Raw genomic sequence first — 24,905 nt, forward strand, 5'->3', positions numbered from 1 at the left:
TATAATTTTTTTAATCAGGATTTAATCATTTTAAACAGATTTAATCATTTTAATCAGATTTAATCATGATTAAATCAGATTTAAACATTCAAATCATGATTAAACGTGATTTAATCAACTTAATCGTGATTAAATTGAATTTAATCAAAATAATCACGATTAAATCGGATTTAGTCTTTTGAGGGGTGCGTCGTTAATCAAGGAAGTGACCTGCCCCTCGCAAAAACCTTCATGATTTGTGAGGATTTAGCAGTTTCACACGGGTAATTTTTATCCAAAAATGTTTCACAACTATAGGTAATCCGTGGCCTTTATAACAGCCTTCCTCGGCGAGAAAAGAATTGCGCAACGTTAAGACATCTCCGAAAAAAACAAAGTTTTTCCTCAATCCGGTTACGTTAAAAGAATGTTTTGTTTTGCTTGGAGTCGTCGGGAATTCGAAACGACCTTATTCGCGCGACGGGTGACCAGTCAACAAAACCCGAGTCCGAAGGTTTCCTCTTACAATGTTCGTTTATCGGATAACACTTAATTCGTTAGAATTAATAAAAATCCCCTACACTCTAAATGATTTTAGAAATCTTGAAATTAACTCGAAAATCCCAAAATTTGGGTGAAAATCCTTTCCACAATCTCAAAATAATTTTATAAAAAACAGAAATCAACATTAAAATGTAATCTGAAATTTCAAAACATTTTCTGGATCTCTGAAATCTCAAATTTATTGTCTGGAACTCTGAAATCTCTCATTCATTTTCTGGATTTCTGAAATCTCAAATTCATTTTCTGGATCTCTGAAATCTCAAATTCATTTTCTGGATCTCTCAAATCTCAAATTAATTTTCTGGATCTCTCAAATCTCAAATTCATTTTCTGGATCTCTCAAATCTCAAAATTCATTTTCTGGATCTCTGAAATCTCAAATTCATTTTCTGGATCTCTGAAATCTCAAATTCATTTTCTGGATCTCTGAAATCTCAAATTCATTTTCTGATCTCTGAAATCCAGTACGCAAAATTTGCAAGTGTAGGACTCCTCAGAATTAATACGTAATTCATACAAAGTTGAGATATTTTACAACATTGATAATTTCTAAAACCTCAACGAGCAATCTGTGAACGAAAATTTTTGAGCCCGAAAATAGGCTACGAATCAGAGACAGGGATTATGTAAAGTAAATAAACTTTCGAAGATTTATTTTGGGATATTTGGTGGCACCGACTGTGCCTGAAAGATTACCTTCGGTAAACAGGAAAAAAAACTGTACACTTTGGGGACCTTGAAAATTTCGCGGAAGATCAACCATCATCTCCCCACCCCTCCAGCCTGCTCAAAGCCATCCTAAAAAATTCTCCTCTGTTGGGTTCGCAAACGACGAATATATAAAATTTTTATAAATTACTAGGAAACCAAAGTACAACAACGTGGGAGCAAAAATTCGTTACGTGTCTGCCAGACAATACTTGACAAAAATCCGCCCAATGTTTTTCCGAAAATCGCCCAAAATATTCGTCAAATATAACCGTTTATATTTTTAGTTTCAGTGATTTCGTAGATTTCTATATTAAATATGGAGATACTAAAACAGTTATTTTAATTTATACAGAATTGCCACAATATTTTCAGTTTTAAATTTATCGATCTTATAAATGTCAAAATTAGACAGTTTTTAATTTTATATTTAAATTTTACCAGAAGTTATTGCATTTCTTCAGCCTATATCTTAGTATTCGCCACCGAAAACTATCGCTATGCCCCCTTTGGTTCGCCACTGTAACCTAAATAGGTAGCGGCTAAAGCAGACGCTATTAGTTTATCCTCATCTTTATTCGTAAATTTGACTTTAAAAATAATGATACTTGCATTTTAATATAATTTTTACATCGTTTCCTTGTATTTTGATAAGTTTATTTAAAAAAAAACCGGTGTTATGACTTTTTAATTTGTCTGTAGCAGACGCTAGATCATATGCCCAACCTCGGAGGAGCTAGCGCTGTCACGCCACCTAGACTAATTTCGGTCGCGAATAAGGGTTATGTTTAAACAACAAAATATTGCAAACCTTAGTTTTTTTACATCACCTAAATAAAATTAAATCCCCCCGACTTTTTTAAGCATATATTTAAAATCAATGTGTTTTTCCTGACTTGTGGCAGCACTGTAATTTCTACACCCTTTTGGCTTGTGTTCCTAAAACATATATTGACACAGGTGTAAATAATTAGCCATTCTCGCGGTTTTTAAAAGCGTTTTGGCAACCCTACCCTTCCAAAGGATGAAATATGGCGTTTATTCGCGGATGGCCAATAGGAAGCCGCATTCGCTTACAAGACAAACGTCAGGCAACCCAAATGGCGTCATTTACGAAGACCTCTATAATTTAAAACAAGGGGAAATTTATTTCAAATTACGCGTAACAACTAATACCCGGATGTGAACTGACATTTTCCCCTTTACAAAAATACAATAAAAGGGTGAGACTAATTTTCGTCAAACCAAAAATCTGACTTTCCTTTTCGGTTGAAATATTCAAACAACGCGTTAGGGATATCCGTTTTTAATAATTCACTTCCATTACGCCCATCCTTTTTTAGAATACACCAATAAAAGTATTATAAATTGAATAAATAAATGCAGAAATTTTCCAAGTGCTATATGACTGAGATTTTTTAATAAATGAGGCAAAACATTGATTCTTAGATAAGATAATTAATCAAAATAGGCCTTTCAGCAATTCGCTAATTAATACAAACAGCCTGGACGTACAAACTATTATTTATATAGTCCGTGCCCCTTTGGCTAAAAGGTGTGCCAGAAATAAGGCTCTATGACTAGCGGAGACGCAAAAAAAATCGCGTTAGGCCTAACTGAGAGTTTTTGCGTAAAAGCTCGCCAACGTGTAATTTTTTGCCTTTTTAAAAACGAAAAACTTGTCGACCCTAGTTGACTTGACTGATGAGGATTGAAGTTGTCTTCTTTGACTAGCTAAGCTAATCTGGTAACCGATCAACCGATAATATTTAGTCGACGATGGGGGAGCTAAAGAGATAGTATTTCATTGAAGCGCCAATTAATATCAGAGTTAGAGACATAATTCAATAACTGGGCCATATTAACAAGGCATAGGGCAAAGAGGGACGTGCTGACGGGGGCGCAAAATAGCAAAAATAAAACGTACGGATAATGATAAGAAAAAGTTACAACCCTACTTAGGATTTAATCAACGCTAAGAGGTAGAAAATAGCGTTTGGCGGAAAGGTATGAGCTTATGGCCAGCTATTTTCCGCAGATGACATAACGCCTCTTCGAGAAAGTACCTTACAAAAAGTACCTCGAGGCTGGAGCTATTTCGCTCGAAAACGCGGGAATCAAACAAAATAGAACGGCATTTCTCCGAGAGGAGTTAGCGCAGACGCGTAATGTTTTATAATCATTTTATCGTCCTTTTGAAAGACCGCCGGGAAAATAAAAAGTTTACCAATCGATTCGCCTTTCTGGAGACTCGCCAACCTATTACCTACGGATATTTTGAAGAGACGCGAGACGATTCCAGAAACAGACACTATCGCCATCTGTGAGCAACAAACGTAAGCGGTTGTTTCAAAACTGTGTTATATTTTCATTTCGTCTATGAGAGATAAGGGGTCAATCTTTGATTATGAAGGATTTAAAAGTCATGAGGAAATTAGTATTTAGTAAAATTGTATAAAAGAGACACGATACTTCAAGAGGACCGTCAGCTCGGTGACGAACCTAGCGGGGAATGACTTATCTTATTTATCACCTGAACGACTTTAAAAGTCGTTTGATGACTTAGGCCGAAGGTGTTGCCTATGGTATTAGCCTAGCTGATTATTATTATTATTACTTATCTGTCCTACGTTTATGATTCGTATCTACCTTTCCGGAACTCACACTTTGGAGTTTACCCACTTCCGGCACGTGGCCTACGAAAAATGGTCTTATCTATCAGTGTGAGAAATAAGGCACTATCACAGGCCAATCGCCAGTTTAAAAATTGAATGATTGGGGTGTTAGTGGCCCTGGTGACCACTTAATTAATTCAAAGCTTTTTCCTTTAAAGATTTTAGTTCATGAAAACAATACTACATTAATCCCTAAAATTGTTTGGCCTTTGCTTCTATGCTGTGTGCTTGCCAAGCACTAACCTACTAAGCCTAAGCCCTAGCACATATTATCAAGAATAGATAATTTGACCATAAATTATAAAAGCCTGATTTTGAAGGTTAAAAATGGTAAGTGGCCAGTTTTTTTAACTACTACCTAGGCTCTACTGGCCACAGGTCCAGTTTAAAAAACATCCTTATTTCTCAGTCTGCTTATCTATAGTTGGTTAATATGGTAACTATGGAGCAAATTTTTTCGAAGTTCCGGCAGTGATTTCGAATCTAGGATACGATATTTATATTATCTTTGGTAAAATATAAAGGCTCATTCATAAAAAAAGTTATAGGCTTATGTTTCCTTCATTTCCAATGTCGGATTTTCTGACATAAAAAAGGTAGTCAAACTATTAAAATATTCCCATATTTAAATATTTAAGTTCGCAAACTTAAGATTATAATTTATTGAATGATTTGAACGGATTTGTAATGATTGGATTGGGCGGTTTGAAATAGAATGAGTTAGATACTGTAGAATTCGTAGCCAACGGATTGGATTTTTGGAAACTCCAGTCCGAACCGGCTCCATTAGGTATTATATTTGCCAAGGTTTAGCGCTAGTTTATTTATTAGAAACTTAACACGCACAGCGGCACAGCTCCCCTTCTAAAAAGGTTTGGGAAGTTCAAACATCGAGGCCGACTTGAGCAAAATGAAGTTTTTGATGCACGAAGAAACTTTTCGCCCAGTGAATCAGAAAAATTCTGAAATTTTAGGGGGCGCTTGAAGAAATGTTTGAGGTGGCCTAAAACACCTTAGCAACGCCACTGACAAATTGACAAAATTATGGCGATCAATACCTTACTTCTTGTTAATCAACCCATTTTGAAGTAGTACAAGTAATTTTCTAAGAATTAAAAGTAATTTTCTTCGCCGGTTAAAATGTACAACCCCGGATTCTTGAAACGTTGTTTCCCTACCTGTCTCCTGATTGGTTAATTAAAGAACGTAACTGCCCATCCTAGGCCTAGTTAAGTGTATAATAGGTTGGATACTTATGCTAGAATTCATAAATTCATGATACTATGAGACAACTAGTTAAAGGGACACACCGTCGTTTGAATTTAACCAGTTTCACGTGCTTGTTGCCAGAATATGATTGGTCGTATCTGCTACCACGTGATAAATTCGGGCCAAATTTTTAAAAACGCTGGTGTGGTCCTTTAAAGTTTTAGTTACAGATATTTTTTCAATATTCGTAGCTTGCACGTTGGTGTGGCCTATTTTCGTTGCCATGGTAACGAACCCCCGGGATGTATTTAATTACGGTACGGGGGTATATAAATCTTTAGAGTGTATGCCATGGTAACGCCAATGGTGGTCACGTTATTATTTTCTCGCAGTTAATATGGTCACGTGGTCTTTGCCAAGTGATTCGTGACATAGTGAAAGCATGAATGTATTCATTTCAACCATGAATATCGAACTGAATTAGGTAGTCTGACCTCAGTCGCTAGGATGGGAGGGGCTTAGCTATCATGACGTCGGTCACGCGCCGCCGCTCAAAAATTGTATTGAAGGGCAACGTTTTGAAACTTGACTAGATTTCAGTGCCAAGGCTTAGCGTTAAATTTTGTTTCTAAAATTTTAATACAAATCTTTTTGATTGAACGAAAATAGGTAAGAATATGAATAACAAATTCCTTTATTTATGATTATCAATTGATTTTGTAGTAGTAGAGGTATTTTTACCTCTCCGAGGGGACTTTGTACCCTAGGAGGGATTATACAACCACCGTGTCTGTCTGTGGGTCTGTCTGTCAGGCCTGCGAACGCGTTCGCATTTTCGGGGCAAAGGGTAATCACTGCGTACGCAGTTTCTTAGAATCAGGGAAAAGGTTTTTCCAAAAGCGCCCTCTTTTTGTCATTGGGTGTAGTATAATTTTTTTATCGGCCGGGATTCGAACCCGATCCCTCTTGAACGACAGGTGAGCGTTCTACCGCAGAACCACGGATACAGTTACGCTTCACTGAAAATTAAAAACTCTTCCGAGGAAAGGTATATTTTGGCTTGCCAACTTGTTCTAAGAATCACGAGTCATTTTCTTCGCCGGTGAAATCGCGCAATCCCGAAAACGTTTTGTGGATCGAGTCAATGACAAATGTCTGTCTCCTGATTGGCTCAAGTGATTACATAAAACGCAGAAAGGCACCGCCCATCTTAGCCCCAGATGGTAGGAAGGGTAATGATATAGTTCGATATTCATGGTTGAAATGAATACATTCATGGTGAAAGGTCATGGAGGCGTTTTTCAGGCGGAGCGTAGCTATGACGTATGCCTATGACGCGACGAGCAAGGAGAGAATAGGAATTGTAAGAACTTAACACAGAAAATATAGGAAGTTATAGGCAAAAATCTCTTGAAAAGAATAGGATTATATAAGAATATCTTCCCCATAATTTGTGTTTTGTTTTTATTATAAGATTCCATAAGAATGCCATAATGCTGCTTACCGTATCCCGGGAAATAAGTGTTGACCCCAGTCCTAGACAATTATTGTAAAGTTAGACACCCGCTAAATGATTTTTTAAGATTTCCTTTAAGTTAGTGTGTTTAGTACATTTCCCGTAAGCATTTCAGCAGCTATCTAATGATAATTTTTAAAATTATAGGGATTTAAAGGTACAATTTGGAAACATAGGAATTTATAGGTATTATAGGCACTCTGGGAGCCCTGTTACTAACATTTCGCATGTGGTCTAGTTTTAAGTGGAAAGCTACAATGCTCAAGAACTTAAATCTGTAGTTCAAAATTTCATAATATTAATTTCAATGTATACGTCTCGACCACTGACCAGGTGGCAAGGATCATTTATAGTAACTCCGAACATTTCAAATTCAAGCAAAAGTCAACATGACTCCTTACAAAGAAATATTGACTTTTGGTTAAAGTTATTTCGACTTTTCATAATATCTTCCATTTCATTAATATATAGTAGGCTTTTGGTCATCAGGAATCAAGCCTCTAAGGGCATAAATTGACATTCACATGTCAAAAGCAAAAACTTATTCTAATGTTAAAAAACTATTACTATAGCTAACAATAAATAAGTGCAAACTCACATTAGGAAAGATAATTCTTAATTCCTTAGCAATTATACGAAAAGAAGTAATGGCAGCTTTCGGCGTGTTAACTGCAGCAGACATTTCAAAACTGCAACCGAAAGAACGAGGTCACGGCTTAGCTACGGGAAATGAAACTTTGAGAAGAGCGTCCAGCCATCTATCGGCCACCCTGACAAGCTAAAAAAACAAAAAGACCTGGCGATTATTAACGATCTTTGTGACATTTTTAAAGTGGCGAAAATCAATTAATGTTAAGTTCCTACCTTTGTTTTGCCTAGTTTTTTAATTGGCTGTCATTAGATTTCGTCTGTTGTCAGTTTTTTCTATTTTCGTTTTTGTTTTTTAATTTTTCCTCTTCTTTGTTCTGGTGCTAAGTCCTTTTATGTAATTTTGGAGTGTGTGGTGCGAAGACCCCGCTGTCATAGGCACCAAATAAATATCTTTCTTATTTTGAAAAAAAAAAACAAAAATTGTGTAATGAAAGTTAAAGACGTCTTTTCGAAAAGTCAATATTTTTACAATGGACGATAAAAATATTTCTCTATCAAACTGCTTCGAAAAGGGTTTAAATATACTTAATGAACTTGAAAATTCGCAACACGCTATGAACAGCAAGGAATATCAAGTAAAACATTGAAATTTTTGAACTTTACACGTGGGCCTTGGTCTTACATTACTTAATTTTATTATAAAGGACGAAGTTGCTAATGGAATTAAGCTTTTAGAAAAATCTACACATATGGTTAGTGAGCTATCATTATTCAGCATAAATGAAGCACTTGAAGAAATATCTACGCCAGATTTGAAGTACAGTTTTACATTGAAATGTAAAACTTTTAACTATGTTACTAAGATTCTTTTACACAGATATTTATTACTACCAGCCCTGCTTGGTAGCTTTACAACTAAGATATCCAACCGTGAAAGACTCGAAATATTAGAAACGGCTGAAGTATACAATTAAAATCTTTTCCCATTTACTAGTACAGATTTAATTGTTAAATTTGTTATATAGATATATTTCTTTGACTATCTGAGAAGGTTAAATTTATATGGATTCACTAATGCCAAAATTCCTAACCATATGGACGGAGATACTGTTTGTACAGATGATAAACCAATACATCAAACTATGAACAGTTTACAATCATTAGAGAAAGCTGCGGTGGACAGAAATGCCAAAATAGAAAGGTTCCAAAAACTAAAAGATTTGAAACAAAGACGGGCAGAGTTACAGAAAAGAATGGACAACGAGGAATTAGATGAAGAAAGAGTTGTAAGAATTTCTCTGTCATTAATGAAAAGAAACAGATTTAAAATTAGATTTTAAACCTTAGGTCTCTTTTAGCGGGATTTTTACGAGGTTATGTTAAATACATGGATTTACACAGCCTTAGATGAACTAGAAAGCATTAAACGTACAAGAAAAATTTAAATGGATTTTAAAAAATTTCAATTATTTATACTCAAATTATTTTAATAGAGGAAAAACCACTAGTACGGTTAATGATGGAAATGAAAGCGTCTGGGAAAACAGCAAATAAAGTTCCAACCCACAAAGTATTAATTTTAATTTTAAGAAACCCAAAATAATTATAATGAATTACAAAATTATATTTTTAAGCCTTTGAAACCAATCATAATAGCACGAAATGAGATTCAGAAAAAGGTATTAGGAATCGGCTATCCTAGTAGGCCAATCTTAACGGTGGATGAATTTTATGCCCAACGTTACGGAGACCATAAGGCGGAGGAAAATCCGACTGGATTTAGCATGCAGAAATGGGCTGAGGATCCGCAAAGGGCCAAAGATGAATTAGATTTAGAAGCTCAGGAGAAAGAAGAAAAGGACGAAAGAGAAGACCAAAATGAATTGCGTAGAGCTAGGGAATGGGATGATTGGAAAGATGGTTAGTTACCACTCTAGGAAGAATTATTAGTGTTTAAATCCTTACTTGTCTCTTTCTAGAACACAGAAGAGGTTGGGGAAACCGAAAAAATATGGGCTAAACATCTTTTTTTTAATTTTAATACATTTACTGTAAAATATGTCTGATAATTTTGATATACAGAATAAAAACTCGTTTATGTCATAAATGTCAATATTAGTGTTGTTAATTTTCCGGAAAAATAAAATACAGAAAAATTTCCGCAAATTGGAAAAATTAAAAATTGGAACATAAATTACTTTTTAACGGTTTTTGATGTTTTTAACTTTTTATCGATATAAAATGTCTAATATCAGTAAACCTACTACAAAACTTTAATAGTGTAACATTGTTAATCAGTTTAAACTAGTTGGAGGTTTAGTTTTACTTTCAGATTCGAAAAAATGAGGCGAAAATGTTGCTTTATTTAAATTTGAAAACAATATATTAGACTAATCCTGGAATGAAAACTTATTTTTTTCGGAAAAATACGAAAAATAATCGGGAAAAAAGGCCTCGGTCATTTTCCGACATACAACACTAGTCAATATCTTTGTGGTTAATGCATGTTTTTGTCATGTATATTTAGCAGTGTTTTATAGAACAATATTGGTTTGGCTTGAAAATTAGTTGCAATGTTGAACTGTTCAAGGTTAGATTTAAACTTTTAATGAATTTACAAAAACAAAGTAAGTGTAGAAAAAAGTGTTTTCACTAACTTTCACAACCAACTTTATTTAAAGAAAAATCAATAGAAGCAGTGGCATAGCTAGCATGGGTGGCACCCTGGGCGGATATTATGGTGTGCTACTTACTAGTCAAAACGTGTAAAATGGTTTTTTGAAATTTCTTTAGTTTGTGTAAGTTTTTATTTTTTCACAGTCGGGTGTCACCCCCAAAACGGGTGGCACCCGGTGTGGGCGACCCCCCCTCTAGCTACGCCACTGTCTATACGGCTGTAAATATAACAGTTATGTAATTGATTCTCCTGAATGTTTATAAAAATTACAATCGATTATAAACTTATAAGAGGGTCGCCAACATTTAAATACTATATTTGTATATTTGGTCTGACAATGACTTCGCAATTTTGATTCCTTGGGCTGACATATTACGAGCACTAAATAATGGGAACCACTACTCGAACAAGATTTAGACCTAAATGCAAATGCCTGTCTTTTCACTTCATTAGATTTATTAGGTAAGTGTGAGTCTCATATAACGACTCTATGTTGACGTTAGAGTATGGGATATCGTAGCTATCCCAATCTTTGGTCAATTTATTTACTATGGATAATCCTTGTAAAGGACGCGAACTGTTCGCGAAACATGAAGGAGATAATGCACACAACCCTATCTGACGAATCCATCGAAATTGATCATTCGCGGTAAGTAATAAATACGATATTTGCTCCAAAATAGATCAGTATCCAATTTTTGGTCACATATCAAAATTTGTCCGATATTAAACCGATAGCTGAACCGATGTGGTAATATTCAATTGCTACAAGAGAATTAACGAAGAATAACTTCTTACACTGGTTTTTAATTTAAACTATAACATAATTTATTAGCAGTTCATTTTGATTCTAAATCCATTATCGGTAAAACTTTATAATCGGTATCGCCCAATCATACTTCAATCGATTCGTAAAATATGTTTTAGTCCATCGATATGGAAGACCTACATTTCTTTTTAAAGAGTCGCTTTCAACTGAATAGTGACGAGGATTACAAAGACCGCGGTAAACTAAACGGTCCGAGCTACGACGCTAGCGTTGACAAATTGCTGGATCCGACGAAGAACCCAACGGAAAGTGTTACGGCAGATTATAACGGACGCACGCTGTCAACACCCACGTTCGAATATGGACAGTCGAACCCTTTCGATCAAGAAAATTCCGGAGAAAAAGAGTTGGAAAATAATAAATTCAGAGAAAGATTTCAAATGAAATTCTTGGATCAGATGCTTAGAGATTACGACCAGCGAGCCTGGCCTACTTACGGAAGTAGTAAGTTTTTATCAATTCTGTCATATATTTAGGTCAACCACGCGCGAATGGAGAAAATATTTCCACAACGTGTTGGGCACACTTACGCGAACCGGCAATTTTAGAACCGAGTTTTAAAATTTTAAAAGGTAATAAGTTTTACGCGCATACTTTTGATTGAATAAAACCAAAAGTGACATAATTACCAAAAGTGTGACAATCCCTGTACTTTCATATGCTAAAGGTTTAATGAATGCTCGACTCGAGATCGACAACATAAAAGACTATTTACTGTCGCCTTTCTGGATATTTTTTAGTCTATGGTATTATATCGTAGGTAGATGGCGATAGCATCTCCACAGAACGACGAAAAATAAAAAAATACACTTTGACCAGTGCTACCAGGTGCTACTTAGTTCCTCCGTTCCTCACTAACGACGTAAGAGGCGTTATTTGTTGGTTTTAACTTCCTTCCCTCCCCAAGGCGTATTTTCCATTCTCCCCTCCCAACTTGTATTTAGATCGTAACATTAATTAGGAAATAGGTCCGATTAACACACTTTTGGTAATGATGTCACTTTTGATAAAACTAATTGAAAATACGAATGTTTCACTTCTTGGTAAATGTAAATTGACGTATTTTTTAGTAGGTATATGAGGTATTATTATAAGAAATACAACTAATTTTACTCTTGCAAATAGGCTTAACCTTTATTTTAAGCGCGTCAAATCTACTATTCAAAATATATTTAACGGGAGACAAGGTATGACAAACGGGAATTAGACAAACGATTTAAACCATAAAGTGTCGAGTTAGCGCCTTGCAACTAATTCTATAAGCCTTTATTTATATGGTTAATTTTAGAATTGCCAACCGTCGTACTCGTCAATATGTACATTAACACGATAGGATCAGTCAGCGCTGCTGATATGGTAAGTTGCGAAAACAAATTACTCAGTCAATCGATAACTAATCAAAATGGTGCCATTCGTATTGCAAAGAAATAATACGCAGCTTTTTAAAAATACAAAGACTAGTACTACATTAACATTCAATGATTCGGCATATGAGCTAAATTTATCAGAAGACCTAAAACTTAAAAAGCAAATTTGTGCCGACTGGGTATAGTAGTAGCTTAAAGGGACAAAGAATCATTTGAATAATTCGGCCCGAATTTCAGGTAGCTCCTCCCCATCTCTAAATCGTGATAACAGATATACGGAATGGCAATTTGACTCAGCCTTTTTTTCAAGCGCTTTTGGGTAACTTTACTTTAAAGGGAGTATAACCCTAGAAGGGATGTGCAAGCTTCCACAAATACTCACCCGTTGCGCGACAGTCTAGAATGTAGTAAAAAATCCTACCGCAGCGTATACAGGGTTGGCTGATTTAAATTTTCAAAAAAATCATTGATGTAAATCAATTTTTATATAGTATTTTTGAAAAAGAAATTATTTTAAAAAATCCATTAAAATAAAAAAATCAATAAAAATACAATTTAATTAAAAAAATCGATTTATTTGATTTTTTTTTAAATATATAAAGTGCCAACCCTGAGCGTATACCTCCCAACGATATTACTATGCACACAGCAGCGGAATGAGAAATTTGAATTTTTACAACGTTCTAGACTGTAGCGTCACGAGTATGTATTTACTGAAGCTTGAATTTTCTTGCTAAGGTTATACTTCCTTTAATTTCCTAATATAATTCAGTTCGTTATAACTTGAACAAAATAGGACTACAATATGGATATCTATCTACGACAAAGTTGGGTCGATCCCAGATTGGCTTTGGAGCGTTTCGGAATTAAAAAATCAGTCGTGTTCAACGGCGAATACTTAATATCTCGAATATGGAGACCCGATTTGTACTTTCGCAACGTCAAGGAAGCCAAGTTTCAAGCTGTTTCGAACCCGAATCTACTGATCAAATTGGGACTTCACGGGGAAGTGCTTTACAGTACAAGGTATAGTACGAAAGCGCTCTTACAAAAGTAATCAGCCATATTAAAAGAATAAGATAATTTTTAATGGTTTAGACTAGCCTTAAAACTATCGTGCCAAATGAACTTTCAAAACTATCCATTGGACAAACAACAGTGTCAGGTTGTTATGGGCTCATGTAAGTGATTAAAAATAATAGCATAAATTTGAATATTATTGCCCGATTATAAATTAATCCCTGGATTTAGTGATTTTAGTCTATTTTGACCTAAGAACGCCTGTAGAAGTATTCCACACGCGGAGCGCCGGTGCTCAGGGACAGGCCCACATTTAGGATTTTTACTAAAGTCGTTGCGTCTCTCCATCACAGCGTCGTACACGTCGGAAATCGTCAAATTAAGATGGATGAATCGAGCTATAATACTGGACCATCGCATGGAAATACCGGATTACTATTTATCCGAAGTTATCAAGAGTCAGCCATACTTGAAAAGTTTCGTCATTACTGGTAATTAATCTCTTAAATTTGTCTTTCGAAACACTGAGCCACGCTTTATACTTGCGTCAATGGAACGCGAACTTTCCATTGAAGACGTGGAATGTGTTCCGCTGGGATTTCGAATCAACGATTTCAGTCGAGGATCATAAACGCAAAGTTATTCGACAGGCAGAAAGTGTACTTTTAAAATCAAGCGCGTCTCCGGAGCGCTCGAAACTTATTTAACATTTTTGGCACAATGGTTCTCGACAGTTCACTTTCCACGTCCAAAAACTAAGAGTTTTCAAGTAGGGAATGAACTTAATATCGCGTTTCTTTCAAGGTACCTTGAAACGCGACTTTCACTATTCAACGGCTAAACGGTTTTCACTTGGTCAACACCTATCTTCCAACTTTCCTAATTGTCACCATATCTTGGGTGTCATTCTGGCTGAATGTGGACGCGACCCCAGCCAGAACCACCCTCGGGGTCACGACCCTTTTGACTTTAACCACCGTCGCGTCGGGAATAAGGCGTCAAATACCACCCGTCTCGTACGTAAAAGCGGTGGACATTTGGATCGGGGTCTGTTCGGTGATGGTTTTCGCAGCCTTGCTAGAGTTCGCCATGGTCAACTACTTATCCCGTTGCAAGCTCGGGGGTTTGCCTAACTGCTCGTTGGAACTTTTCAACGTTTTCCGAGTAAGATAAAATTTTGCTTTTAAGGGATATTTATTACTTACGTTTGGAAAGAAAGTTAGGCTTAAATTCGATAGGCTGATCCGCGAGAAAATCGTAAAGACTACGTCTACGGCTATTTAACTTTTTAAGTTATTTTCTTTTCTGTCCAGTGGGTGAAGACCGTGGAATCGCAAATACGGCCAATAGAAGGCATTCTACAGGAAACGGCCGACTACGTCGCCAAAAAAGAGAAATCGAGACGCGACCGAAATTTAAAACGCGCGACTAAACTCGATCGTATGAGCCGTTATACTTTCCCTAGCGTTTTTTTCTGCTTTAATCTGATTTACTGGCTTTACTATCTCTATTTGGCTCAATAATATGCAAATTTTAACGGTATTTATGGGAGGATAGTGGGAAATACGTTTATGTAATAGGCCAAGTACACATCATTGAATTGGGAATAGTATAACTATCGGTATCTGCTCGCTGTCGGATAAATACTATGCTCAAATCTGGAACCGTACCTGGTACCACTACTAAACACCGGATGACTTTACTATTTTAGAAATTTTACACTCATGTAACAATTCTTTTTAGTATTCAGCGCGGTTCTGTAGGGATGGCCGTAGCTTGGGTATCATGAAGAATGTGGCACCTAGGAGCAACAAACACAGCCCCACACACAAGAAGAACGCAACAGGTCAAAAGTCGTCTATTTTCTTGTGTACAATTTTCATTGGCTAGACGCTTTCCATAAAACGTGCAGCGTAAAGGCTCGTCCAATGAAATTTGTACACAACACTGCGTTAGCGTGTTTAAAGGCTATCTGCTTTCTCCTTGTGTGGGGTGATGTGTTTGTTGCTCCTAGATGGCACCCCTTCAAAGTCTCTCTGAGGAACTGATTAACTTAAGACCTAAGAGTATTTTTTACCCTAAGGGGTGTTTTCTTAATTAACTAACGAACAATATATTAACCGAATTAGCGCACTAAGAATTCAATTTACCACAAAGAAAATCCATAACAATGCTAACTCAATCACCCTGTTTATTAATAACAATACTTCAATTAACTTAATAAGCGCTCTATAACAATAATTTTTACTACATAAAAAATAGATAAATAATAAATGAACGAGACAAAAAACCTTCTATTGGTATAGAGTTCATGTTTTAACCGTCGAAGAAAAATCGGAGAAATTTCGTGCAATTTAAAGCTTACTAGATGGCGCGAATGTCTTAATATTCAATTGTTACTAAATTCAAAATATAACCACAATGCGTAGCCGGTAGTAGTGGCTCACTCTTGTAATCCCTGCGAGGACGGCCATCAATCCCCCAACGGGTGGTTGGAATACTTCCGCCACGGGTGTCCCCAACCCGATCCCCACGTATCCCCCCGTTGGCGCGGCCGTTACACATATCTCGCCCTGATGGTGTCTTCGCCGGGCTCGCGGTCTTCTCAGACTCAATCAGCCCTTTCTTCTTTAAATTAAAAAAAAAACACACACACAGTGCGTACCCTAATTGTTAGGTCACACAAATACGCTAAATAACTATTTAAAATTAATTTTTTTATGCGACTACAAACGTACCAAAAATAGGCTATGGCTTAACCAAAAATATATATTTAATTCAAATTGGGACTTAATTTCAGAAAGGTATGTGGATCTCAAAGCAAAAATCGACAAAAATAAGGCAAATAAAAAACTTGTGGGCACCCGATCAGAAAATGTAAAATACGGCGGCTACACTGTACATGTAACCATAAGTGTAGAATATTGTTAGTTTTGTTATTCTTCACATGTAAAAGTTTTACTGAGAGCTAGTCACAAGACAGACTGCATTACGGGCTTCATCGCAGTTTGGCGTCCGCTTGCTAACGCATCACTCGTAGCCTTTGACAGCGCCTTGCTAGCCTGCTAGGAGGATATTTCCTTCTTGTGATAACGTCACTTCGTTACTAGTTCTTAGTAAAATATTCCCCAAAGTGATACACTTATAGAATAATATTATAGACTTATGATGTAACTAATACAATCCCTAATGATATGCATATGTTTAAAAATCAACTTTATCAGAGCAAGTGGAAGCTACCGATGGTTAGGAACTTTAGTTAGACTATTCGTAACTCAATGAAACACATGGTCTACCTCTGGATCGAGTATTACTCAATTAATACCAGATATATATTAAACTGTAGCGTTTTAAATAAAATAAAATGTCGAAAAAATTCTGAAATTGACATTTTATTTAAGAAAAAATGAACATTTATATACATATTTGCTTACATTTAAACACATTTAAGGAAATGAACTTTTAATTTGATTAGAACAATCTGGGGTGACTGTTTTCCAGATTTCTAACAAAATTTAATAAAGGGAGGGCAACAAAACATTTGAAAAAGTTACTACGTTTAGTTTATCATCCTTGGTAATCTAACCGACCCACAATTTCACGCACAGTTGAGATCAAATTCTCATTTTCTTGCGGCGAATCGAGAATCATGGTGTGAAGTTTGGCCATGTACGAGTCTATAGTTTCCAAAGATGGAAGCTCGTTTGTTCCTAAACAACAATATATATTTTTTTTTAAATGGAATACCCCATTCAATTACAGGCCCAGATATGAGGGGGGTGGTTCTAATACCAACCAACCAACCATAAAATTGCCATTATGACAATTTTGGGGTCACATCATTGCCAATTCTTAAAAATAAATTATGAAGGCGTGAAAATATGGTACTGAAAAAGGCATTTTGAAGAGCAGCATAGTAAGACATCAATAAGAGGCATAATTAAGTCATTGAAGACCACAAACCCTCAGGAGCCTAAGTAGGTAATTTTATCAGAATTTAATGGGCCAATTGTGAGAAAGTATTGAAGGAAATCCAGCCTATATGTACATTCCGTAAATAAAATCAATTAGGAATCTGTTGTGTATGCTAGTTTTCTTTGAAGAGGTCTTGTCACCAAATATTGTTAAACATTCTTTTTCCAGTCACAAGTGTCTTAAAATATGGGTGGGATAGAACACCATAAAAAACCCTACCTCTATTTGGTTTTTCTGATGTGAAACGTAAGTTGTAGATAATTAATAGGGGTGTTAGAGTCCTCTTTTTATGGTTTCGAGTAGAGTCTCGGCGAATTGTACTCACGAGTCTCGAGTCCATTTCCCAAGTACTCGAGTCCTTAATAATTAGTTCTAGTCTATTAGAGTCTTAATTTTCTGGTCGAGCCCAGTTCGAGTCTTAACCATACCGAACCACTTCTAACTACTATGAGACTCATAGAAGTTAGAAGTTAACTAAAAGTCTTAAATTCTTAAGACTATTGTAAAAAACTAAAGCAGCATCACCATCAGAATGGAAAGTCCTCTCTTCACTGCAGAGTGCAGAAATCAAAAACAAAACTAAAATCGGAAAAAATGCCAGCTTGGTAAGTCACGCGATCTCCGTTAAACCAAAGGGAAAACCAACCATAAAAAATAAAAACCACTGCAAAAGCCCGATTATGGGATTTCAAATGGTGGTAAGCCGTTACTACGCGTAAAAAAAAAAGGACTCTGTGGAATATTTATTAACTCAAGTCCACTTCGCATAATTTTTAAGCCTTGGCAAAGGACTCGGGTACTCGTAGGAGTAATATATTAAGACGTAGCGAGTCAAAGTCAGAGTACTCAAAATCAAGACGAATGCTCGCACAGGCCTAATAATTAAATAATGATTGCTCACTGATGTTTTTGAACACGCCCTACATATTGCCAAACCGTTCCATAACTCAAAATATATTTAAAAAACTAAATTACTAACCTGGTAGAGGAATGTTGGCGAAATTAGCTGTTAAGGTGGCTCTCAAATTATCTAAGTGTTGTTGCAAAGCCAGATTATTGTTTCTTTGTTGCACAGTTTCAACTTCTAATTTACTGATAGCAGCTTTCATGTTATCAATGTGCTTGCTAAGGATGGCATTTTGCTCTTCAAACTCCGTATTAGACTTCCTTAGTTGGCGAAGTTCGGTTTCACGAGCTATATTGGTGTAGGAAACAAATTATTAACTAAACATTAATTAAAAAACTTAAGTTCAAAAACGGTAATTATATACCTTTATTATGATCTAAAAACTCTTCAGTGAAAATTGGAATGTCGAAACCTGAGAAATCATCCTCTCTTCTGATTGGCTCAGCCATAATAGGCTGCTAAAGAAAAAGAAGAGTGAGATGTGGAATTAGTCCAATCGCTTATTTTTCATATTGTCCACACATCAATAAATAAAATTAACTAAACTTAAAAATTTTATAAAATTGCATACCATATTAACTTCAACATTAGCTTGGGTGGGGTGAGTCGCTTCCGATTCGTCCATCAATTCTAAATTTATAACGAGAAAAAACTAAGTATCAAATTAAGAAGTAAATATATGTTGATTGTTTTACCTCTTCTCTTTTTATCTTGAAGCTTTTTAGCTGTAAATATTCTATAAGCTTCGGTTTGTTGATACTGTTCCAGTTCTTTAAGATATCTTTCTTTATCTTTTTCAGCTTCATCGAAATATTTCTGTTTATCAGGTGGAGTCAGTTTAGTCCATTCTTGGGCCAGAAGTTTGGTTATGTCCGAAAAAGAAGCTTGAGGATTATCAGCTCTCGTTTTTTCTCTATTTTCATTGAGGAACCTAACATAACCGTTTAAAGGTTGTTTCGGAGCATTAACATCTCTGGGTCTCTTCCTTCTACGTCCTCTATTAACACCACCTCGTTTCTTTTGACCCTAAAGATTTGAACATTTAAAAAAATACAAACTTTAGTTCCCAGTTTGGGCTCAGAGCCTCAATGATTAATAGAACGAAATGAGTTTTAATGTACATACATGAGAATCCCCAATTTCTGGCGCCATATTAATAGGTTTGGGCACTGGCCCTGGACCAACATTTGGAGAATCAGAAATGCAATCAGATTGTTGGGGTGCTTGTTGTAATGGTTGTTGTGGACCAGGTTGTGGAGGCAAATGAGACTGTGTACTACCATTTTCCATATTATTTGGTTGTTGGGACATCATAATTTAACTCATTTAACCTTTGAACAGAAAGTTTAAAATTGCTATTTTTAAATATTTGGCCGTAACAAATTCAATCATAAACGGAGTTCGAACATGGTTCGGACAAAGGCTCCCTAAGTTGGTTTTAAAGTAAAAAATTTAGTAGAATTCCGACTATCTAAAAACTACCAGAGTCAAAGGGCACGGACGTACTGGGATATGATGACGACATCTTTAAATTGAAGAGTTTTGCAGATAATCCCTAAAGAGTTAAAACGCTTAAAACTTAACAAAATGCCTGTAATAGTAATTCCGGATGATGCTAGATTTCAAACGGAACTATCAAATGCGGGAACTAAACTAGTAGTAGTAGATTTCTTCGCAACTTGGTAAATATTCACTTATTACCTTAGAATGACACATCACTTTTGCCAAGGCTTCATGCTATGAACTTATTAAAACAGGTGCGGACCGTGTCACCGAATAGCGCCTTTCTTTGAGGAATTAAGTAAAAAATACTCCAGGGCGTTATTCCTTAAAGTTGACGTTGATATCTGTCAAGAGACATCAGCCTCTGAAGGAATTCGTGCTATGCCAACTTTTGGCTTCTATAGGAACAAAGTTAAACTGACACAATTACAAGGAGCAAACCCTCAAGCTTTAGAGAATGCTGTTAAAGAACATATTGGGCTTGATTCAGGGGAAGATGGGGACACACTAGTACCGGGACATGTAAGATAACGTGCCAAATTATACTTAATACAAATAACTATAGAATTTAAATTAACAGGTAGATCTTGTAACATTTATATCTAAAAATGAATGCGAGTGCCTAAATGAATCTGACAATCATCCATTTGTGTCTTGCTTAACAGGGGAGCAAGGCTATTTAGAATCAGATTGTGATGAACAGGTAATAAATATCCAAATTTATAAGCTGTAACTTTTTAAATAATATTCCATCTTATTGCAGTTAATTATATCAATTGGGTTTAATCAAGCTGTGAAACTTCATTCTATAAAAGTAGAAGCTCCTCCTGGTAAGAAAGTAATTTGCATCTTAATGGGTAAAAACTAATTTTGGTCTCCTAATTCAGAAAATGGACCAAAAATCATGAAATTTTTTATAAACCAACCTAACACTCTTGATTTTGATAAAGCAGATAGTATGGAACCTGTTCAAATGTTGGAGTAAGTTCTTGCAACTAAGTGTTTCCCTTGGTGGTTAATATTTTACCTACAAATAGGCTGAACCCTGATGATGTGAAAAATGGCAGTTTGCTAAACCTGCGTTATGTAAAGTTTCAAAATGTACAGAATCTGCAAATATTTGTCAAAAATAATTTAGGAGGAACCGAAGTAACTAGAATTGATCATTTATCCATTATCGGAAGCCCAATTAATACAACCAATATGGGAGAATTTAAAAGGGTATAGTTTTTTAAATAAACAACTTAATGCTTTTATTTAATTACTTTTCTTCTTCTTCAGGTTGCGGGGAAGAAGGGTGAAAGTCACTAGGGCTGTTTTTTGTTTTGTTTTATGCTTTTTATGAAAAACTACTAAAAAATAAGCATGTTAAAATTGCGTGAAGCAATAAACACCATTGAAAACCAAATGAAAAGTTCATATTTACATTTACCTGGTTTCTTACAGAGAACTGAATTTTAACATATTAGTTGCTCTTTTCTTTAACTTAAAACTTATAAAGTTCTAAATTTTCGGCTTTCCTGAGATTTCTCTCGCGAAAGAATATTTTCCCATATTCATAACTGGAAATCATAATGGCACAAGCCGGAGCCACTTTAATAATACGTGGAACAAATCCTTAAAAATGTAAATTTAGGACTTAGTTTGGAGTGAGGCATAGGTTACCTGTTAGCATAGTTTTCACTGGTTTTTGATATGCATAATACCAAATGTTTTTGGTGTAACTTTTTATGAAGATTAAACCACCTTACTCCCAATATATTAGGCAAGATAAAATAGAAGGGCAATTCCTTGGTAAACTTTGTCATCTGCTATGATTTTAGTTGTGTAATGGAAAATTACTAGTTAGGGTTGCAAATGACAGGTTGTTTTTGACAGGAAGTGTCCCCCTAATTTAAATAAAGTCTTGGAGCAAATATTGGGAATATCTATTTAAAATAATTTTTTTTGACATAATTCATGAAAACTCAGTCTTGTAGCTGGTTCCTCTTAAAACATTTAAAAGAAATCAGGTACTAAGATATATAATAAAAATTTAAATAACCTGCAAATAAGGCACCAATTCCATCAGATTTATATAGATCTATAAGAAGTTTGTAGGTTGGAACTAGTCTGGGTGTCACTGGCAAATATAAATAGAAATTAAAAAACAATCGGTCCTAAAAACAGAATATTTTGTACTTTTGAGCTTCTCAAGATCTCCCATTTCTATTTGCCTATGGGTTTTTACAACATCAAATGGAATGGTTAGGGTAGATGCCAACTGTTTAAAAAATTAGATTTAAATAAACGTGCATAAGGCTTTAACAATTTAAACGCCTCACCGCTCCAGAAGTGGCACCAGCGAAAAAGCTAAAGCTAAGTGACAAATGTTGTTGTTGGTTGAAAGAGTCTTTTAAAGTTTCATAGGTTGACCAGTAGATGGCTTAATTAGAATTTAAACAAGTTAAAACTTAAAGTGCACAGTTTGACTATAGTAACCAAAACTAACCAGAAAAAGGAACGTCTCGCAGCAGTGTGGGTCCTAGACCACGCCACAGAGAAAAGAAACCTTGTGTTTGAATCAAAGTTCTGACGTTCTGCTTAATCTCTAAAGGAAATGTTAAAATGTGCTGAAAACTGACTTATCGGGTAAGTTTGAAGAGAAAATAGCCTTACCCAAATAACTTAATTTCTTTGATTGCATTTTAGTCCTTATTAATTCCAAAGGACTTATCACAGTTACCGTTAGTGCTATTGAATATAATAGTTGTTAAAATAATGTTTCAATATATCCTCCCACCACAATTGTATAACATTTGTAAGTTTTTAATGTTCAGTAAATGAAATGTTCAAGCAACTTACTTCTAGCAGTACCGCCAGCCACTATAACTGACCACGCTGGTTGTTGCGCCTTTCCACTTAACTTGTGAAAAAGTTCCCGAAGTTGATCATACAATGTGAAATAAGCTACAGTTGCTGGCAAAGCCATAACACTGAAATTATTCATAATTAAGAGCAGACATATTTGGTTACTAATCAATTAATTTTCATTACAGAGTAGGTGGAAGACCACTCCAAAGCGAGGCTAGTCCCTCTTGACGTACAATTTTTATGAAAGCATCCTTAATATAGAGGACCTCAGGTATTAGACTTTGTTAATATCAACTCTTACTGATTCTCACCAAAGTGCCATTGAAATGACCGGGTCTTTTGTACCATTGCCTTTTTAATTGTGAAAAAGGTACACCAACAGTGTTGTTTCCATTGCCGTTTACACAAAAACATAAATGGTCCATCAGGCCATTGCAGTAAAGGAAGCATTTATGTTTTGCAAAACTCTTTTGTTGAGCTTGAAGCCTTATTTTAACAACGTCTAAGGGTGTAACTGTAACAATGCAAAACCTTTTGGTTAGTATGTGTAGTAGTATTGGGAATCAAACACAAACACAAGAAAATTATATTCTTGGATACATTATTTTAAACTGACACAAAATTTCTACATTTCTATTGGATTTCAAGTATATATAAATATGGCAAAACAAACCCAGAAAATTGCGCAATTTTAAGAACATAAGCCTTGGCTTTGTAAAAGAATATCTCACCAAAAAGAGACGTTAAAATAGCTCCGGTTCCAGAAGATATCATTTGTTGAAGAGGAGTTATACTCTCATAACTGGATACTAATTTATTACCTTGATTCATTGTAATTGTAATAAATTTAAAAGAAAAATTCTAAAAAGGGTATCATATCGACCACATGAACTTTCCGACACGGGCCGACAGATATGAGATATCGTATGATGCAATCATGCAAATTCCAGTTATGCAACATGCCAGACGCTTTTTCATCAACCATGGCCAGCTTACAATGTCATCTTCTCACAAACTCGCACCTGCTCGCACCATGGAACCATAGAAATCTCATAGGTAACTAGAATGCTGCCGTGTAACTGGAAAATGGACCAAACGCCGTGGCAGACGATAGCCAGATCTCAGCCAATCAGAGCTCAAAGAGTGGTTCTGCCAAGAATTTAATGTCACCAGAGAGAATGACGTCACCTAGCTCCCGCGATTGTAGCAGAACGAAGGAGGATATTATCCTCCTTGGAGGAACCACTCTACGGCCTCTCATTGGCTGAAGGTTCAAAACGAACTGGCGACAAGCTCGGCCGTAGGCGGCAGCATTCTAGTTACCTATGAGATTTCTTTGGTACTTTTTATCGTCTATTTTGTACGTTGTATTTTTCCGTATATGTTAATTGACCTGGCATATATGTTGAACCCCATTTTGTCAAAATTGTTATCCCTATATACTTTTTATTTTTATTCTTTTATTTCAGTGTTTAGTGATTCTATGTCCTTGAATTTACCTTTGGCATATCAATGTATTATCTCGGGACTCAATAAGTGTATGTGTATCTAACCAAAGATAATTTAAACTCGTACCCTAGATTCGAAATCACTCTCTCGCGCGTTGCCGATAGCGTTTACCCACTTCCCGCTGAAACTCAGAAAAAATTCACTCCATGGTTTGGGCCTTACCGCAACCGATGGAGCCCAATGGAGGTCACGTGCCGGAAAATGGTAAACGCTTCGTAACAAAACCGTCAATGGGAAAGCTCTCAGTATTCGAATCTAGGGTACGAGTCTAAATTATCTTTGATCGAACTAAAATATGGACCAGGGCGAATATCTCCAAAACAGTTTTACGTACGAATTTGAAATTTTTATGTCGCATAGAGTGTGTAGGGGGAAACCTACTTTGAAAATTTCGATAACCTTGAACCATGTCTTAAAGGTCATCCAAAAAACCGTAAGTGTTAGAAAGTTGTTTCCAATTAGAAAAGTGTTCCCCGTCACGCTTTATGTCTACATAGCGTAAACATGATCAGATTCAGGCCCGGACTGGCCATAGGGCCGTGAGGCCGTCTAGCCAGCATGACAATGTAGTGTTTTTGTGGGAAGTAGGGGCCAACGTTTCTAAAATGCCCGGGCCGGTTTTAGATCCCAGTCCGGACCTATCATTCGGCATTGGAAAAAGGGCCGGACTTTGAGATTCTGGGCCCATAGGCAGATAAGGAGTCTGGGGCCCCTTTTCACCATATAAATCGGATAACAAACTAGAACGCTTAATCGAATGGCTGGCAGACCATGGGCATACTACCGATTAAATTCTTGGCTAAAACGACAGTAACACCATCTACACCGCGCGCACGAAGCTTATTTTAACTAGTGATCAGGTCTACTATGTGAATAACGTAGGCACTGAGGCAAATAACCTTTTACAGGTGTTGTTGATTCATTAGTGGTCTTTTCCACTTTCTTTAAAGGCCGACTACATAAATCTTCGGTTTACTCGGTCTTTCACTGGAAGTAGGCTGACTGCATGACACATGTGTATTG

General features: G+C 36.0%; 6 protein-coding genes across 8 annotated transcripts in view; 3 read left to right on the forward strand and 3 right to left on the reverse strand.

Annotated features, from left to right (window-relative positions):
- LOC149922102 (protein FMC1 homolog) overlaps positions 1 to 7,386 on the reverse strand; it is a 29,395-nt gene extending 22,009 nt beyond the window's left edge. The window contains exon 1 of the mRNA XM_090163615.1: positions 7,250 to 7,386. Within this exon, the coding sequence (XP_090019741.1) occupies positions 7,250 to 7,333 (84 nt within the window). The 5' untranslated portion in view covers positions 7,334 to 7,386. The remainder of the gene's footprint in view (positions 1 to 7,249) is intronic.
- Positions 7,387 to 7,714: 328 nt separating this feature from the next.
- On the forward strand, positions 7,715 to 9,355 carry Tap42 (immunoglobulin binding protein Tap42). Its single transcript, XM_090163614.1, has 8 exons — positions 7,715 to 7,877; positions 7,947 to 8,059; positions 8,120 to 8,204; positions 8,268 to 8,528; positions 8,601 to 8,670; positions 8,736 to 8,812; positions 8,877 to 9,162; positions 9,222 to 9,355. Exons 1-8 carry the CDS (start codon positions 7,773 to 7,775, stop codon positions 9,260 to 9,262), a joined length of 1,038 nt encoding a protein of 345 aa, XP_090019740.1. The 5' UTR covers positions 7,715 to 7,772; the 3' UTR covers positions 9,263 to 9,355.
- A 1,500-nt stretch (positions 9,356 to 10,855) lies between these two features.
- Positions 10,856 to 15,356, forward strand: LOC149922104 (glycine receptor subunit alpha-2-like). The gene is made up of 7 exons (XM_090162248.1): positions 10,856 to 11,192; positions 12,037 to 12,104; positions 12,912 to 13,141; positions 13,214 to 13,296; positions 13,489 to 13,626; positions 13,953 to 14,299; positions 14,449 to 15,356. The coding sequence occupies exons 1-7, from the start codon at positions 10,856 to 10,858 to the stop codon at positions 14,656 to 14,658; spliced, it is 1,413 nt and encodes a 470-aa protein (XP_090018374.1). The 3' UTR covers positions 14,659 to 15,356.
- A 1,152-nt stretch (positions 15,357 to 16,508) lies between these two features.
- Positions 16,509 to 19,608, reverse strand: LOC149922105 (high mobility group protein 20A-like). 2 transcript variants are annotated; one of them, XM_090162460.1, is made up of 6 exons: positions 19,143 to 19,608; positions 18,713 to 19,043; positions 18,589 to 18,647; positions 18,382 to 18,472; positions 18,090 to 18,305; positions 16,509 to 16,845 (listed from the first exon to the last, which is right to left on the reverse strand). In XM_090162460.1, the coding sequence occupies exons 1-6, from the start codon at positions 19,329 to 19,331 to the stop codon at positions 16,703 to 16,705; spliced, it is 1,029 nt and encodes a 342-aa protein (XP_090018586.1). In that variant the 5' UTR covers positions 19,332 to 19,608; the 3' UTR covers positions 16,509 to 16,702. The 2 variants fall into 2 exon arrangements, with proteins under 2 accessions (XP_090018586.1, XP_090018585.1); XM_090162459.1 differs by having other exon boundaries at positions 18,382 to 18,475.
- Txl (Thioredoxin-like) lies at positions 19,434 to 20,934 on the forward strand. Its single transcript, XM_090162461.1, has 7 exons — positions 19,434 to 19,699; positions 19,775 to 20,042; positions 20,101 to 20,223; positions 20,284 to 20,350; positions 20,408 to 20,501; positions 20,558 to 20,741; positions 20,802 to 20,934. The coding sequence occupies exons 1-7, from the start codon at positions 19,605 to 19,607 to the stop codon at positions 20,829 to 20,831; spliced, it is 861 nt and encodes a 286-aa protein (XP_090018587.1). The 5' UTR covers positions 19,434 to 19,604; the 3' UTR covers positions 20,832 to 20,934.
- On the reverse strand, positions 20,671 to 23,416 carry LOC149922107 (mitochondrial glutathione transporter SLC25A40-like). Of its 2 annotated transcripts, none has more exons than XM_090162457.1 (11): positions 23,105 to 23,416; positions 22,685 to 22,887; positions 22,557 to 22,624; positions 22,365 to 22,495; positions 22,179 to 22,253; positions 22,012 to 22,110; positions 21,845 to 21,945; positions 21,702 to 21,783; positions 21,565 to 21,642; positions 20,953 to 21,137; positions 20,671 to 20,872 (listed from the first exon to the last, which is right to left on the reverse strand). In XM_090162457.1, exons 1-10 carry the CDS (start codon positions 23,202 to 23,204, stop codon positions 21,007 to 21,009), a joined length of 1,068 nt encoding a protein of 355 aa, XP_090018583.1. In that variant the 5' UTR covers positions 23,205 to 23,416; the 3' UTR covers positions 20,671 to 20,872; positions 20,953 to 21,006. The 2 variants fall into 2 exon arrangements, with proteins under 2 accessions (XP_090018583.1, XP_090018584.1); XM_090162458.1 differs by having other exon boundaries at positions 20,947 to 21,137.
- Between the last annotated feature and the right edge of the window lie 1,489 nt (positions 23,417 to 24,905).

This window comes from Leiobunum rupestre, chromosome 11 (assembly GCF_980474605.1).
Source record: "Leiobunum rupestre chromosome 11, qqLeiRupe1.1.hap1, whole genome shotgun sequence".
Lineage (NCBI taxonomy): Eukaryota > Metazoa > Arthropoda > Arachnida > Opiliones > Sclerosomatidae > Leiobunum > Leiobunum rupestre.